At 40.0% G+C, this 17520-nt stretch overlaps 1 protein-coding gene and 1 long non-coding RNA gene across 2 annotated transcripts in view; one reads left to right on the top strand and one right to left on the bottom strand.

Moving 5' to 3' along the window:
• Window positions 1-9663, top strand: part of SLC25A42 (solute carrier family 25 member 42) — a 53482-nt gene extending 43819 nt beyond the window's left edge. Inside the window, exons 4-8 of the mRNA XM_051972308.1 lie at window positions 3174-3199; window positions 3827-3993; window positions 4936-5052; window positions 6952-7103; window positions 9224-9663. Of these exons, the coding sequence (XP_051828268.1) occupies window positions 3174-3199; window positions 3827-3993; window positions 4936-5052; window positions 6952-7103; window positions 9224-9549 (788 nt within the window). The 3' untranslated portion in view covers window positions 9550-9663. The remainder of the gene's footprint in view (window positions 1-3173; window positions 3200-3826; window positions 3994-4935; window positions 5053-6951; window positions 7104-9223) is intronic.
• A 254-nt stretch (window positions 9664-9917) lies between these two features.
• On the bottom strand, window positions 9918-14072 carry LOC127545195 (uncharacterized). Its single transcript, XR_007949609.1, has 2 exons — window positions 13404-14072; window positions 9918-13343 (listed from the first exon to the last, which is right to left on the bottom strand). It is a non-coding gene; the product is annotated as an uncharacterized LOC127545195 (long non-coding RNA).
• Window positions 14073-17520: the final 3448 nt, after the last annotated feature.

Raw genomic sequence — 17520 nt, 5'->3', positions numbered from 1 at the left:
TTTTTAAACTTAGCTAAGTTATATTTTATAACCAAACAGTGAAACTCTAGCTCAAAATATTTAGGATTCATGTTTAGGAGACCTTGTTATTCAGTGGAAGCTGAATCATAGAGTCATCAAATAGACAATGTTTAATTAAGTTCAGCAAATTTAGTAGAGCTGGAAAGATCTCAAGCATAGAAATCATATAGTACCAGAATGGGGGAAAAAAACTTAAAAGATAGAATACAGAGAAATTTACAACTGTGAAAGTTCTATTAGAGATCTTCGGCTCAGTGGTGTCAAATGAGGTCCTACTGAACTCCCCAGTGTGACCCAAACCAGATTCAGATGTAACTGGATATGTTTAACAAAATAAGTAAAAATATAATACAACATAAATAATGTTAATTTGAGTTTTTCTAAGTTGATGTGTATCTGGCTCTAATTGAGTTTGACACTACTGAGCTAGTCCATTTCCTTCATTTTACAGATCAGAAAACCAAAGCACAGAACAGTTAAGTGATTTACCCAAGATCATATAGCCAATTATTGGTGGAACTTGAGCCTGCTTCTACTGTTCCATATTGCCTCTGCCTTCTGACTCAGTGCTTCATGGAATCCCTTATTCCTTTGAAGGGGCTGGTTTTTCATTATCAAGTTTAATAATTATAATTGTTTCTCATCACTAACCAGCAGTTCTCTCTGTTCAAACATTTGGCTATGCAATAAGTAGAAAGCTTTTCATTGTTATACTAGTTTGGAGCCATAAAGTAATCTTTGCTTTTATAGCATTTTTCTTCTTAAACGAATTTCTAAGTGGGAATGGTTTAATGGATAGAGTGCCAGAGCTTGAGTCAGGAAGACTTGAGTTCAAATGTGATTTCAGACACTTATTAGATATGTAAAACTGAACAAATCACTTTGCCCTATTTGTCTTAGTTTCCTTATCTATAAAATGAAGATAATTATAGCACCTACCTCCCAAGGCTGTGAGGATCAAATGAGATAATAACTGTAAAGAGCTTATCACAGCATCTGGCACAGAATAAGTACTGTAGAAATGTTAGCTACTGTTGTTATTGCTATTATTGTTATTATTATTATGGTTTCCTTAAAGTTTAAGCAGCACCTCTTTAAGGAAGGCATAGCATAAACATCTAGACTGGGAGACTGACTTATTCATAGAGATATTTGAATGAAAGCCCAATACAACCTGTCCATTGGAACTGTTAAGAGGCCAGAGATTGGACCAAGTGAAATCTTAGATACCTTATCACTGCTAAGATTGTCAAACCCAAGGTTTCTGTAGAAAACTATGGTGATTGAGTGACTCTTGGGTCCAAGATTGCAGGGAAGCTTGTACTTGTCACCTAAGCCCTTTTCCCTCTTGGTGACTGGTCAGTAACCTAGAGAAGGTGGATGGAGGGACCGGCTCATGCTAAAAAAGTTCTGATCATATGTGAATATCATCAGTTTAATTTATCATTCCTCAGGGTCAAAAAGTTAGGACTCTTCCACCTTGATTTCAAAACATACATGCTCTTGAGTCAAGCTTCTTCTTTTCAGTCAACAAATTTCTATGAACTTTCCTTTAAGACTGACTTGTTTATTTTACATCTGATGTAAGGATAATGATGATGAAAACCAGCTCAGTGTGATTTGTCCTGAATTCTGCATGCCCCCAAGGGGCATAACCCTGGTGCATATGTTCTCAGCGAGGATGGGCCCAACTTAGGTGATTAGAACCTTTTATGGCTTCCTGTTGTTGTTTGGTTGTGTCTGACTCTTAGTAACCCTGTGGGCTGACCATGTTGTCCATGGAATCCTCTTGGCACAGATGCTGGACTGCTTGGCTGGCCATTTCCTTTTCCAGTGGATTAAGGCAGACAGAGGCAAAGTAACTTGACCAGGCCACACAGCCAGGAAGTGTCTGAAGTTGAATTTGAACTCAGGTTGTCCAGATTCCAGTCCATGAATCTATCTAGCCACTTCTTTATAGCTTCATAGTAAACTATCATGTTGCTTCTGAATAATCAGTTTTCAGCCAGAGCGTTTTGTCTTGGTACTTTTCCATGAGGCCTTGACAGTTCTTATCATCTAAGCAGGATCAATCCAGAGCCCCTCAGAATGGTGGGAAGTTTTATTGGTCCTTCAGTGAAGATCAAGGATTTTCCCTCAGCATGAAACTTTCCAGAATTAGTCTCTTGTAAGAGAGTTGAATTTTTTTTTACTTCTGTCTTATCTTTTGCTTGACTCTGTTTCTTCAGATGTTTTATTTGAATAAAGGGATTCTTGTTCAGTTTATAGACTCTCAGCACCAGTCATTTGTTCTACTCTGTTTGGCATTGTTTCAGAATTTGTAGTTTACCTCTCTGACCAAATTGTAAGCTGTATGGGGACGGGAATTTTATCTTGTATATATGTGCTGACCACGTAGTAAGCACTCAAATAAATGCTTTGATAGAGAATTCATTGCCTTATCTGGCCACCTTTGTACCAGATTGGCTTGAGCAAAAGAGAAAGTTGAAGAAAGTACAAGATTTACCTGGAAGAGGAGCCAAGGATGCTGTCTCAGGACCAGACCTCTTAAGGGGCTCCCAAGTTTGGGATGGCCATATTTTCAGGGCTACTGAGCCATCAGGGATAATGTAGAGATGTAAGGGATGCCATGTGGGGTCCCAGCTTCATGTAGCTTCCCTGTCACCTAGAAGAGGCAAGATTAGGGAGTTGTAGAGAGGAGGAGGGAAGGCTTTGCTGATGCCTGGGCAGAAAGGACTACATCCTTTCCCTGAAGCAGCCCTGTTCTTTAATAAGTAATGGCTTTCTAAGGTGTGTGAATCACTGCCCATCCTTTAATTGGGAGCCTTCAGCTGTCCTTCAGGGGACAGAATCTTGTGAAGGCAGCCTGGAAGGAGAAAATTGAACAGAGAGGGAGGGCCCTCATTTTTAATGAGTGGCAGAGCTTGGGAATTTTTAGTTTTTGATTTTAAGAATGTCAAATAAAATTCTGATTCCAGTCATAAAAGGAGTTTAGTCCTATACTTATAGTTCATCAGTAATACTGCACATTTTTCAAACTTTGATTCAGTCAGTGATAGAAATGATTTGTGTTGGTGTTACATGGAACTTCGATCTTGCTCCTGACAAGTCCTGCGAGTCCTAACAGTCTCTTATTCTTGTGTTTTTTCCAGTGTCTTCAAAAAGATTTTCTGCCAAGGTGAGGCAAAGTGCGTAACCCATGCTGACCTAAAGGATTTGCTTCCCAGCTCTCTCAAAGCCTTCCACTTTGGGGTGGTTAACAGCTATCATGCTTGCATTTTGTTTGCAGAACATGTTCTTATAAAATGTTGCAGGAAAGAAAACTCTTTGAAAGATGCAGTTTTCCCTTTATTCTTCCTTCCCAAACCAAATTTCAGGGACTGAACAGGGACCTGATAATAAACCCCTAGGCCTAAGGTAGAGGGTGTGACTACCTTGCATGGTGTGATTGGTGCCACCACTGCTTGGACTGAGAAGTGACGGTGTGGAGCTTTCAAGGGACACTGTCTCTCGGTACAGGTCTTGGGAATCTCTTTGCAGCTCGGGCTTTCTTTGCGTGTCTGAATATGTGCAGCAACACAGTGGGCTAGCCTACTCTCCAGAGTGCTAGGGCCATAAGGGAAGAGTGTCAGTGGCTAATGACTTCCGGTTTGTTCAGGTTTTCAGCCCAGGAATCCCACCCTGCAGGGACTTGCTCTACCCCAAGTGAATGTTTGAAAGGCAAAGCAAGAAAAAAAACAAAGCAAGACCTGGTGCTTTTTCTTCAACCCACTAACTCCTTGTTCTCATTTTCTTTTGTATGTAGGAAGCCTTTAAGCTCATCTACTTCACCTACCTCAATGAAGGTTTCTTCAGCTTGTGGAGAGGCAACTCTGCCACCATGGTCCGGGTGATCCCCTATGCTGCCATCCAGTTTAGTGCCCATGAGGAGTACAAATTGATCCTGGGCCGTTACTATGGCTTCGAGGGAGAGTAAGGCAGAAGGGGCTTCCTTCTTCATTTCACGGCTCCCTGAAAATGGGATGGGGCTGACTTGGAAGGGTAGCAGCCTTAGTTCTTGCTGATTTTAGGCAAGCACTGACAGCATTGTCTCCAGTGTAAATAGACCTGGAGCTGCTTCACAGAGATTGGGCTTTTCCAGGGAGGGCAGTGAGATTAGCTGACCTGATGTCTTTAATGCTGTTCTTATCAGCCCAATTCAAGAGTCAATTGTTGAGCTGGCCTGGGGAGACGTTCTATTGCTTTTCTCTTGTGGGTATGGGGAGGGGAAAAGCAAAACTCGGGAATGAACTGGGAAAGACAGTGGGCCTTTATCAACTAGTACAAAATACTGCTGCTGTCAGGGAAAGTTCAGATGCCAGAAGAATCCCTGAAAGGTACAGACCTGAAAAGTGACCCCTGCAGCGAGCATGGCTGCAGAGCAGAAGCTGTTCCCTGGGAATACAGAGTCCAAAAGGGAGTATCCCTACTGCAACATATGTAACATATATAGGACTGCTTGCCATCTAGGGGAGAGGGTGGAGGGAGAGAGGGGAAAAATCGGAACATAAGCGAGTGCAAGGGATAATGTAAAAAAATTACCCTGGCATGGATTCTGTCAATATAAAGTTATTATAAAATAAAATAAAATATATTTTAAAAAAGGGGGAGTATCCCATTTTTCAGATGAGGACACTGAGGCTCAGATTAAGTGACTTGCCCTCAGCTCACACAGGTAGCACTTTAATTCTGATGCTCATTCGAGTGTGCTTTCTATTATTCTCACTGCCACAAGATCCAGGCAGGGCCAGCTCTGACCAGGACTGCTGCCAAGAGGTTATGCACAGAATAACTCAGGTTCTAGGCTGTAAGTTATCAAGACAACTTATTGCTCCTTATATTCCCCTCTCGTTTGTCTTCCTCACTTCAATTCAGAGCTTTGCCCCCTTGGCCAAGACTTGTTGCCGGTGCACTGGCTGGTATGACGGCTGCTTCCGTAACCTACCCACTGGATTTGGTGAGAGCCCGGATGGCTGTCACACATAAGGAAATGTGAGTTTGAACACATGATAACTAACATTTTACAGAATCACTTTTGAGGTTGCAAAGCATTTTACTTAAGTTCTTATTTGAACCTCACAGTCACCTTGTAAGGTAATTACTCAAGCAGTTTTCATCCCCTAATTACAGAGGAGGAAACTGATGTTCAGCAGTACAATGGTGTGCCCTTATTCACACGGCTATTAAATATCTGAAAGCAGGATCTAAACCAAGTCTTCAAGGCTGGATCCATCCCTCTTTTTTTTTTTTTTTTTTTTTTAGAGTCCCAGATCTGAGTTGGATTTCCTTGATCTCAGTGACCAGGAACCTAGCAATGATTCTGTATCTTGAACATCAGCTCCTAATTATAAACTAAATTAGTTTGAAGATCTCTTTCCCTAACCTCCCTACCCATTGGGGCATGATGCTTAGGTGTGGCACAGGGCACAGCAGGTGGTGGAAGAAAGTAAGAAAAACAGTAATTGCTTTTTCATGCTGGTTGGCACACTATCCTTGAATCGGATGTTTTAAGTATAATCCTGTGTTGAACAGAGATAGAAAACTTTCAAACCAAATATTTTGTCTCTTTAGTCCCAGATACTGAAGTTTTATTCTAATACTTGGGTATACTTTCCATGACATTCTTTTCATAGTACAAATCTCGCTTTATGTAAATTTACGTTATGGAAATTTGAACTACACTGGCCTGGGCTGCACACCGGCTTCTAGCAGTCAGCAGCCACAGCCGCAGTGCAGCCCTTCACCAGAGGTCATTCTCAAGCCACTCTGGCGGGGAGGGAGGGGGGTCCTGAACCTTCTCCAGCTGGGGCGGGGGCACAGAGCTGTGGAGCAGAACCCTTCGAGACGAAGAGAAGATCTGTGGAATGGTCTGTTTATGTTAAGAACTGGCTCAGTATTGTTTAGGCATTTAACCAGATTACTCTATAATGTCATAAATCTGTTATAAAATTCATCTGCCTAAGACACCAATTATATGGACAGTTTCAAAAAAAAAAAAAAAAAAGGAAAGCAAGTTGTACAGTTGCTTGAACATGGCAGAAAGTCTCTTTATACTTGGTACATGAGGGCAGATTTTGACAGGGTCAGAGGGATGTCTGTCCTAGTGCATCCATCTGGGAAGTTGGCCATCTTGGAGGACCTTCCCCTATGTCTGGCATGGTGCAGCCACCCATCATTCCTTCTGTAGTCCACTGCTCTTGGCTGTCAAGCTTCCCTTCCTGACAAGACAGAGGGATGATTGATGGTCCATAGAACCCAAAATGCAGCCATTTCTTGTTTTTGCTGGCCCTGACTCCCCTTTATTGGTGACAGCAAGAGTCTTAGCACCCGTCTTTCCTTTAATTCCTTTGATTCTACTCAACTCTGGGAATTCAGAATTATTTCAGGTATCTGGAAAGACCTATTTTTAAAGTTTTCGTAGTCTGAATGTTTCCCATTCAGGAACCTCTTTTTTGTTTATAATGTTGTTCTGTGGAACTAACTATTTCTTATAATGTTTTACCTAACATATTTTGATGGAAGTTGGTGGAAGCAATTAGTAAACCTTAATTATTGGAAGTAATACATTGACTCCAAAGGACTATATTTGTTTGGACTATTTGAATCTCATTGTAGAGAAATGTGAGTTGTAATTAAATTAAAATATGATCATTTTGTACTTTGCAAAATGTTTTATGAAGTAGATAGTACAAATATGATTATTTCCATTTTTCAGTGACTCACCTATGGTCATTTGAAACCTGGTCTTAGAACTTCAAACCCTGTGGGGTTTTTTGGGTTTTTTGTTTCTACTATATTCCAATAATTCTGATAATTGAGCAGGTGACCCATGAGGGCCATTATTAAGGTTTTTGAAAATATAAGGCACTAATGGGTTTTGTTGTTTGGCAGGTACAGTAATATCTTTCATGTCTTCATTCGGATGTCTCGTGAAGAAGGTCTAAAATCTTTGTACAGGGGCTTTATGCCAACAATTCTTGGAGTCATTCCTTATGCTGGGCTGAGTTTCTTCACCTATGAAACACTAAAGAAATTTCACCATGGTAAAGAGGGCCTTGAGAAAATGGTGTGGGACTGTTTCTTCTGGGGGCAAAGGGGTTAGTTAAAGAAAAATACTAAACTCAGAATAGGGAATGGATTTGTTTTTGTTTTTTTTAAAAAACAGAAATATTCATCATTGATTTTGATGCTCACTTGAAATGGTATGTCTGGACTAAGTTTGGAAGCTTTTTTTCCCAGACCTGGAATAGCACTTTTCCCCTGAAGATACCTTTTTTATATGCTGCTTGGTCCCTATGCAATAAGATGTGGGTTTTTTTTTTTTAATACTTTAGTTTTTTTCCAATTACATGTTAAAAAACATTTTTACATTCATTTTTAAAATTTTCAGTTCCAAATTCTCTCCATCCTTCCTTCTTCTCCCTTCCTCTCCTGTCTCATTGAGAAAAGCAATTTGATATAGGTTATATATTTGCAATCCTGCAAAACATATTTCCCTATTAGTCATGTTGTGAAAGAAGAGAGACAAAAAATCAAATCACAGTTCTACCAGTATTGCATTAGTGTCCAAATTTTTCTACATCCCCTCCAACATTTGTCATTTTCTTTTTATGTGTGAGATGGTGCTTAGAGTTATTTGAATTTGCATCAGTTTTTCTGGGTAGGTGATTCTCAGTTGTTAATTCTAGCATCTTTGCCCTATAGAAAATCATATTCTAAACCCTCCAATCCTTTAACACAGAATCTGCTAAATCTTGCATGATTCTGACTGTGGCTCCTTGACATTGGAATTGTTTCTTTCTGAGAGCTTACAATATTTTTTCCTTGACCTGAAATTTGGCTATAATGTTCCTGCAAGTTTTTGATTGAGGATCTTTGTTTGAGGAGAAGGGTGATAGGTGGAGTTTTCCAATTTTATATTTTACCTTCAGGTTTTAGGATATCAGGGCAGTTTTCCTGGGTGATTTTTTGAAATATGATGTTTAGGTTCTTTTATTTGTGCATAGCTTTCAGATACTTTAGTAATTCTTAAATTCTTTCTTTGCTCAATCTATTTTCCAGGTCAATTGTTTTTTTCAGTGAGATAGTTTTCTTCTTCTTTTTCATTCTTTTAATTTTGTCTTATTATTTCTCGATGTCTCATGGAGTTCTTATCTTCAGTTACCCAGTACTGATTTTAGGGAATTATATTCTTCAGTGGGCTTTTCTTCAGTGGATTTTCGTGCTGTTTTGCCATTTGGACTATTCTGTTTGTTTGTTTGGGAGGGGTGTTATTTTCTTCAGTATTTTTTTTTTTTATGTTTTTTTAAACCAAACTGTTAACTCGTTTTTCATGACTTTCTTGTATTATTCTTATATCTTTTCCTAATTTTTTTCTACCTATCAGATTTTTAAAATCCATTTTGGCTCTTCCAGGAATTTTTTTGGGAGGGTGGGGCTGACACCAGTTCACATTTTTCTTTGAGACTTTGCCTGTAACTGTTTTGACATTGTTGTCTTCTGAATTTATATTTTTATCTTTCCTGTTACCATAATAACTTTCTATGGTCAGTCTCTTTCTTTGTTGTTATTTGCTCATTTTCCAGCCTATTTCTTGTCTTTTAACTTTGTTAAAGTTGGACTTTACTCCCCAGATGGAGGGAATACCTCCAAGTTTTACATTTTTTGTGCTACTGTTTTCTGTTAGCTCTATGAGTCTGTAGTTTTTTTTTTGTTTTGTTTTTTTGTTTTTTTTAGTTCTTCCAAAGTGGGATCATCTAAGGAGAGGTTTGGTTATTGCTCTCCTGGTCTGTGCTATGGTTTGTGAGTTAACCTATACACTCTTTTTTGCCCTGAGACTTTATCCAGGGTATGCTCCTATTAGTGTTCCTGCTCATCCAGGAACTGTAATGCACAATTACACATTTTATAGAGCAGAATCGTGCTGAGATCTCTGCTAAACTGTTTAACTTATGAGTCTATAATTTATTCAGAGCCTATTGAGCCTTTTTAAATACTTAAAATGTACCCTGGTATGATGATAGCAGGAACTGGAATGGCACCAGTCACATTTTTGGTGGCTAGATCTCTGCCTAGAGATGCATTTCAACAAGCATTTATTAAGCATACATGATGTGTCTTGAGTGGGCAATTTTGTTTATTTTTCTTATTTCATTTCTTTTAGAACACAGTGGACGATCACAGCCATATCCTGTTGAGCGAATGATTTTTGGTGCATGTGCCGGTCTCATTGGCCAGTCAGCCTCCTACCCCCTAGATGTGGTACGGCGACGGATGCAGACAGCAGGAGTAAAGGGGCAGACTTATGATAGCATCTTATGTACTTTGCAAGACATTGTCAGGGAAGAGGGAGTCATCCAAGGGTTATATAAGGGATTGAGCATGAACTGGCTTAAAGGCCCAATAGCAGTGGGAATCAGTTTTACCACTTTTGACCTAATGCAGATTCTTCTTCGTAAATTAGATGACAGAAGTTGTAATCGGAGTTAATGTTCTAATGCTCACTTACCCAAAATACTTACTGAAGCACATGTGTATATGTAGAAAATGCTAGTGCTATCCCCTACATTATTGTGAAATGTGATTTGAAATTTTACTTTATTTTTTTAAATAATTGAGTTTGCAGTTCTGAAAATATGCACTTAAGATTAATCTTCTCTAACACCGAGTTCTCTTAGAGCAGCAAGTAATCTGCGCAGAGGGCAGCATTTGCCCTCTGAATTCTTTCCTTGAAACTGTCTAATCCTCAAATTAGTCAAGAAGATGATGCTTCTGAACTGGACCCAGAGCACATCCAGGGATTAGGAGATCCTAAAATGTTCACTGTCTAAAGGGTGTTTAGGGAATGCAACTTAGTATTTGGTTTTAAATATCCTACAAAGTGCAGTATTTCACTTTTCAAAGTTTGGTTGTCTACTAGATACCTGAATTGAGATTAATATTCTTTTGAAAAAAGAAAAAATTCAAGAGTTCTAATATTCATTTTTTAAAAATTGGTCCCCAGAAGGGAAATGGATTCATCAAAATCAAGAATCCCAAATTCTTTCTTATCCAGGGTCTAGGACTTGTTGCATTTAATCTGTCCGTGGCTGTGAAAAAAGTCAATGGGATTAAAGGGTCTGTGGGACCATCTTAAATTTCTGCTCATGAGCTGTTGGAAGTAGGTAAATTTTATCCCAATGGCATGTGATGAATATACTTTGAACCCTCCTAAGTCTTACAAAACTGTTATAGAAAGTAAGTGTAGATTCCTATCACTACCATATCCCTCCTCAAATGCTTTCATTCTTTGTATAGCATTCATTGTCTGATGTGTGAGTACCACGAACTTCCTTATTTCCCTGGAAATGTCAAATATTTTGAGATTTTAAACAGGGAATTTTGTAAACTTGAAAATCATAGGTCATTTCCTTCATTGAATATAATTGCTGCTAAGTGACCAGCTTAAAGAAGAATTCAGTCTCTCACCAGATATAGCAGATCAAGGAATGTAAATCCTTGTTTTCTTAGGAGTTTACTCATCAATATGCTTTTTTTTACAGCTGGTGGGTAGATCAGCCTCTGTGCTTAAAATAGAGCAGGCTCATCTTGGATTTGCTCATAGAAAATGGTACCCTCCAATAGGTCCCTCCCACAGTGACTCATAGTCATGTAACTGCCACCTGATCTCATTCTCGGGTGCCATAGTTCCCCAGTTCTCCATGGACCATGGATCCTGAAGAACAAGGCCTCGCTCGGGGCCACTTTGAGGAGTTGGCACACAGCCTGGCACTTTGAAGTGTCCATTATGGTATTTCCTGGAGAGGTTTTGCACCTCTGGCTTAGCACCTCCCCACCCACCCATACTTTTAAAGGGATGGGGAACATATCAAATTATCCTAAGCGACATCTTGGAGCACAAGAAACACAAGAGAGGGTCCCACATCCTGGAGGGTCCCGGGGTTCTACAATGAGGAGGCCCAGCACACACCAGAAGCAGGAAGGGGCATGGAAAGAGATTTTCTTTTCTCAGAGGGTTGCTGCTCAGATGGAAAGGACTGCATGTGATAAATCACAGGGTGCAGAGAAAGTCCTTTTCCAATGTTGGTATTTTTAACTATGATTTTTTAAAGGTCAAAATCTGTATCATGACTTCATTAGTGTAGAATGAAGATCATTGCACAGTCAGTGAAATTTGAATGCCCTTGTGTTTGGTTCTGATTTTGCACTCTGGACAGAGATTGCTTTAAAGCCAAATAGCTAACGGGATGAGCTCCCATTTTGCAATCAAGTCCCACTCAGCTAAGGACAATCAACTTGGATATTTAAGTATTTCTCTATCATCACAAGGTCCTGTAGCTGTACTTTCAGAATCTGGATTGTTAAGCTTCCTGTTACTAGGAAGGTATCCCTGGTGAAGCATTAACTCTAGGTAGTGGTATAGGAATAGTGAGGGTCTCCTTCTAAATGGTATGGAAAGTGCCATTCCCAGACCCTTGAGGAAAATAAGCTGTACTTTCCTAAAAGGCAGGGCAGGAGGAAGGGGATGACAGTCGTCTATCCCCACTGAGCCCCCTCCAGCCCAGCACGATCTCATATGGTTTTAGGCACCTGGGAAGCCAAGACTTGCTTTGAGTGGCCCTTTTAAGTCTTGTGCTGTGTTCGTTTCTGAGTGCTGTGTTTTGACACCCCCTTCCAGTAACACTTCCCAAATCCGTCTTTAGGGAAACTAGCATCCACAGGATTTTGTGTCATGTTTTAAAATAGAGGTAGAAAAGACAGGAGCTTAAATTTGGCTATGTCACCATTTGTTGGCCTGAAATGAGATCACATTTGGGCAATCTCCAACAAGTCCTTATGGTGTCCTTCAGAAGTTTAAACTGGAATTGAAAAAAAAAAAAAAAAGGACTTTGGAGATAGCCCAATGTACTGAACAATACATTTGAAAATCCTCCTGTGATGTAATAGCAGTTATAGTGGGCCTTAGAAATTCATTTTTTCAAATTTTATTTCCAGCAAAATATTTCCCTGATCCTCATGTTTATTCACATGACAGAGTTAATCATTTTAGTTCCATTTCCTAAAGTAGTTTTGGTTGGGGGTTGAAGGAAACTTTGCAACTTTCTTTGTGTATGAAAGTAGCTGCAGGTGTGTGTGTGTGTGTGTGTGTGTGTGTGTGTGTGTAAAATCTGTTTGTCTTACATGCATTTTAAATAGAGATTTTTTTTTTCCTTGTCTAGTGCTTGGCTTATGGGTGTGAAGAGCCTTCTCTGTTCACATTTTGCACATGGCATACCTATCCTGTAATTTTAATCCTGCCTGAACAGAGGAGTCAGAAATGGGTCATGATTCTAAGGGGAAGTCTTCCCACTCCCCCCAGGCTGCAAGCTTTTTGTGGGAAGGCAAGGGCTCTGATCTTCACACCACTCTCTCCCCACTGTTTTCTGAGCTCAGCTCATTCTCCTCTACTGGCCCAGCATCTCTTTCTTTCTCCATGGGTTTGTTGTTGGAGATTGTGCTGTATTCTGGCCTTTTGTACATTCTCTGCCAAGCACATCATGTTACATTATCCTGTTATTCCTCCCTCTGACCTCAGTGCTCTCGGGGATTTTGTTACCCAGGAGGCATTTTGGCCAAGCTGCATGTTTCCGAGGGAGAACAGTTTGAAATTGTTGTCTGCCCCTGTTCCATGTAAGCAAATGCTATCAGGAAAGGCCTGTCTTTTAAGGAGTTTGCCATAATGATCCTGTGCACATTCTGAGTCTGAATGGCAGAAATCCAATGCAGGGTCCTTCCTTTGATGGAAATGGAGCATTCAAGAATGAGGGTCATTTTTTTCTTGTCCATAGCTCCCCCATCCATCTTCCAGATGAAGCATCTTCTTGGTCAGAGATCGCAAATCAGGGAACAGATTTAAGAAAGAAAAATCCAGGAACACCAGCACCCCAGTATCTTTGCCCTGCTATGGCAGCTGCTTCCCTTTGGGCCTTTTTAGTCTCCAGGGCGATACATGAATTTAACAGTTGCTGAAGCCCAGCCAGACCACAGAAATGTGATGCTGGATATTTGAAGCCAGGTTACCTTCCATTTCCTCATACTCTGGTTGAGCTAAGCTTTAGTAGAAACTATCAACATTGCTGGAAGGGAAAGTACAGCCAGGGGAGACCTTTTCTTCATTGGAGAATTTTGGGGTATTTTGCTGAGCCATTTGACAGGAAGGTTAAATGAACCCTGTTGGTTTAGCCTGTTTTAAAAGCAGCAATCTACCCCAGACTTCCCTAGAGGAAGTACAGGAAGACATGGACCTGATGCAGGGGTGGGGGGTAGTGGAGAGAAGGGGGGAGTGGGTCATTTTTTGGGTGGACAAGCCCAGAGTTCACATCAGCTGTGATGTGGTCTCAGAACCAGTAGATCTAATAGTGGGAGTGTATGAACAAGCGAGTGAGCAAGAGGTGCTTTGTGTGCATGTGTGAGTGGCCTTTGTGAGTGAGAAGTTCTTGGAAAAAGTGCAATTTTCCGAATTGGATCAGACAGAAAGATTTTGGTCCCGAAACCTTTCAAGAGCTTTAGAATCAGGTACTCTTGGGCCTTTTGGCCTCCCTATGCTGCGTTTCTGAATAACCAACTCCCTAATGCCTGGTTCTCCCCAAATGCTGTGTTTTGCAGGGACTTGACACTGTTGTCCACCTAGCTTGCCTATGCACATAACACATGACACTGTTAAATGCCTTTTGTAAAGATGTGTTATTGCTGTCCATGTGTCAATTTCGATTGCTTTTATTGGTCTGGAGTTATATTTTGATGCAGTGAAAATACTTTGTTTATATATATATATATATAATGTTTATATTTTAAGATTTGTGCCAAGAGAATATATTTAATAAAAATAAAAATTTGATTTCTTTTCTTTCCTCCTCCATTCCCACTCTTCTTGCATATAATTGACCATAACCTGAATCTGAAGTTTCTCTTAAAATATTTGTTGAATAAAAATTTATCATCTGTTGCTAATTTTAAAAATAGGATGAACTGAAACTATTTTCTCTTCCCATTAAGGAAAAAGGAAAAGCACTAAATTAATTTGCTTTTTACTCATGTGGAATTCAGTAAGATCTTTTATCAACAAAGGTTAGTGGATGACTGGTAGATGACTCCATGTTGTCAGAGTAGCCTTGTAAATTGATGCCTGTTCATTGGCAAGGCTAGCAGCAATCAAGACAACTCTCCTTCATAAGTTTCTCATCTGTCAGTTAGTCTAGACTTGGATTTAAAAGGCCACCCGTTTGTCTTGCAGAATCAGTAGTCTTGACTATTGCAATGTAGAATAAAGACCTAAGTTTATACTATCCTGCCTACCATGGGCATCCATCAACAAAGGCCAGGATTTCAAGGAACTTTATTTTCCTTACTGTGGAGTTTATTTATAGCATTCAAATCAATCTCGTGGACAAAAGATGCTGAGGAGGTAGATTCCCTGACTGCCATAGCAACTCCCTGGGTCTGAATGTTGGCTCTGTCTCTGAGAAATGAAGCTACACACATATTAGAAATCAGTCCTACCCAGAATTGCAGGCTCATTCTGAATGGCTTCAGAACAACAGATAAGGTGTGAAGTTTCAGGACTAAGGGAGATATAGAAGGAATTGAAATCTTTTATACATCTACCAGTCAAGAGTAATGAAGCTCAAAGTACGTTTTAAAATTAGGCACTTCGTTTTTTATTTTTATCTCCTAAAAACAGTGGAAAAAAGAAAGAAAAAACTCATGTAACAAATTTGCATAGTCGATAAAAACAAGCTCCCATATTAGCTATGTCCAAAAATCTAATTCTGCACATTTAGTCTGTCACCTCTGCCAAGAGATGGTTAAGCGTGCCATCTTCAGGCCATGGCTGGTCAGAGTTCTTACCTCTTTCAGAAATCATTTTTACAATGTTATAACACAAATTGTACAAGGACAAATTGTAGTCCTTGTTCTACTCCATTTAGTTTGCATCACTTCATACAAGTTTTTCCATATTTTTCTGAAACTAGTCCATCCATTACCTTCATATATCATAATTTGCCCAGCCATTCCCCAATTGATGTGCATTCTCTTAGGTTCCAGTTCCTTGCCACCACAAATATCATTGTACAAGTAGGACCTTTTCCTTCCTTTGGTTTTTGGAGTAATAGTGGTGGTGGAATGGGGTAGGATGCAACAGGTATAAAAGTAGTATTGATGGGTTAAAGTCCATGTGCAATTCAGTACATAGTTTGAGGCATGGTTCCAAATGGCTTTCCAGAATAATTGGATCAATTTGCAGCTCCAGGTATATCAGTGTGCCTTTTTATGCAGCTCCTCCAGCATTTGTCATTTACCTCTATTGTCAATTCTGCCCAAATTCAGTTGCTTTCATTTGCATTTCTCATTATTTGTGACTCGAAGCATTTTTTTCATAAAGCCATAGATGCCTTGGCTTTCTTCCCTTGAGAATTTACCTGTTCATATCCGTTGATCTTTTATCAATTGGACAATGCCCCTAGGACACTTTTGAATGAACTGGAATTGGTAGAATTCCTTTATTGGGTAGCCCCAGATTTACTTAATGGATTCTGTTTTTACAGCTGTTTCTGCCTACATGTACTCCTTCCTCTTGAGGGAGAGCCTGATCTAACCAGAATAAACAAGTCAAGTGAACAAGTCATACAATCTCACTGGGATCTCATCTTTTACCTTTTCTTTAACTGAAAAATGAAGTAGTGAACTAAACAATCACTAGGAGCCCTTTGAGCACTAACTTAATTTAAAATCCATCCTCACAAAACATAATTTATAATCTGGAAATGAGATGTACATAAACCTAAAGGTCAATTCTAGAAATCTGCACAAAAGATTTAAAATGCAATGGGGAGTGGTGTCTGAGAGCAATTTTACTCTGAAGGATCAGCAAAGAATTTTAGAACTGCAGGAGACTTACAAGATTCTAGTCCAGCACCTTTCTGGAAATAATAGAGCTAGAAAAGCATCTTGCCTGAGGTCAGAATGGCAGAAGTAGTTTTCAAACCTGAGTTTTCTGTTAACAAATTTAGCATTTTCCCAGTGTATCACACATGGAAGAAGTCATTAAAGCTTGCATTGTCTCCGCTATTTGGTTCCCATATTGACAATATGCTTCGTAAGCCCCAGTACCTGAAGCCATTAGTTTAGTAAGTACGGTTTCGCCCAATAAAGATTTGTAACTATTCCATAGGCATTTATTAAGCACTTCTGTGTAAGGTGATGGGCTAGTTATTAAGCTTTTTTTGTCCTGCATCTCTTCAGCTCTGAACAATAGGAAATCTATGAGACTTTAAAATATAATTAAAGAAGGCTCTATTTCAGTTACAGATGAGTGACAATAAAAATGTGATTTCCCATCCAAGTTAACAGCTTGGAAATCTAATCATGGAACCCTGGAAATTTTTGGACAGCAGATTAAGAACAGTTCTTGGACTGCAGATCATTCCGAGCCTAGGAATAGATGCAAATACAAAAATAAAAAGAGTAATATGAAATAGGATAATTATCTATGTCTTTAGTCAGGGATAGTGTAACACTGGGGAAAGAGCAATGGTCTTTATGGTCAAAGGTGGCCCAAAGACTCAGACCAGCTTTCCCACTAGCTTCGAGTATCCTTACCTTTAAAATGTGGAAATTTCCAAAGTCAATTCTAAGACTCCTTTTAACCTATGATTTTTAAGTCATTTTAGTTTAGGGGGCACTACCATTTACTGATCATTACGTCATGAAAAGCATCTGTTCTAATCCCATTTTACGGAGGAAGAAATCTACCTGCTATGTCTCTGGCCAAATCATCTGCCTTCTCTGAGTTCCTATTTCCTTTTCTTTAAAACAGAGATAATAATACTTCAACTATCCAAAGACATATGAGAATCCCACTTTGTAAACTTTAACATGTATTAAAAAAAAGTTGTTCAACATCAGGAGCCTGTGCAGTCAGCTCCGGGGCTCCCGTGCAGCTTTGCGGGAGGTCGGGCCCTTGGCCGCCAGAGGGCGATGCTTCTGCTTGGCAGGGGATGCTATTCATGGCAACCAGGAAGCGTTGGCGCCCTGCTGAGCCCGACGCGTAGGTGAGCCCCTGGGCCACCTCCGCGGAGGCCCCTCTTGTCTATCAGGGATGGTCCTGGGATGAGAGAAAAGTCCAAGAACTCCACACAACCTCCTAAAACTTGTGCTTACACACAATGTCCATTCAAACAACTCCCCATCCCCACACTCCTGCTGCCAAAGTGGGGGGCAAACCTCTCAGAATTCCTCCTTTCCTAAAAGACTTCAGCTGGGGCAGCATCTCCCATACAGCCCTTTCTTAATTCCCACTCCCTTCTACCTTTATTTACTTATCTGTGTGTATATTGTTTCTACCGTGCCCTAATTGGGGAAGGCGCCCAAAATAGCTTGGATTCAGGACACCCGGACTCGGCCTTTTGCTTCCTCTCTTTT

Source organism: Antechinus flavipes, chromosome 1 (assembly GCF_016432865.1).
Source record: "Antechinus flavipes isolate AdamAnt ecotype Samford, QLD, Australia chromosome 1, AdamAnt_v2, whole genome shotgun sequence".
Classification (NCBI taxonomy): Eukaryota; Metazoa; Chordata; class Mammalia; order Dasyuromorphia; family Dasyuridae; genus Antechinus; species Antechinus flavipes.
The sequence above is the reverse complement of the archived record's forward strand: the minus strand, read 5'-3'. Positions and strand labels throughout refer to the sequence as shown.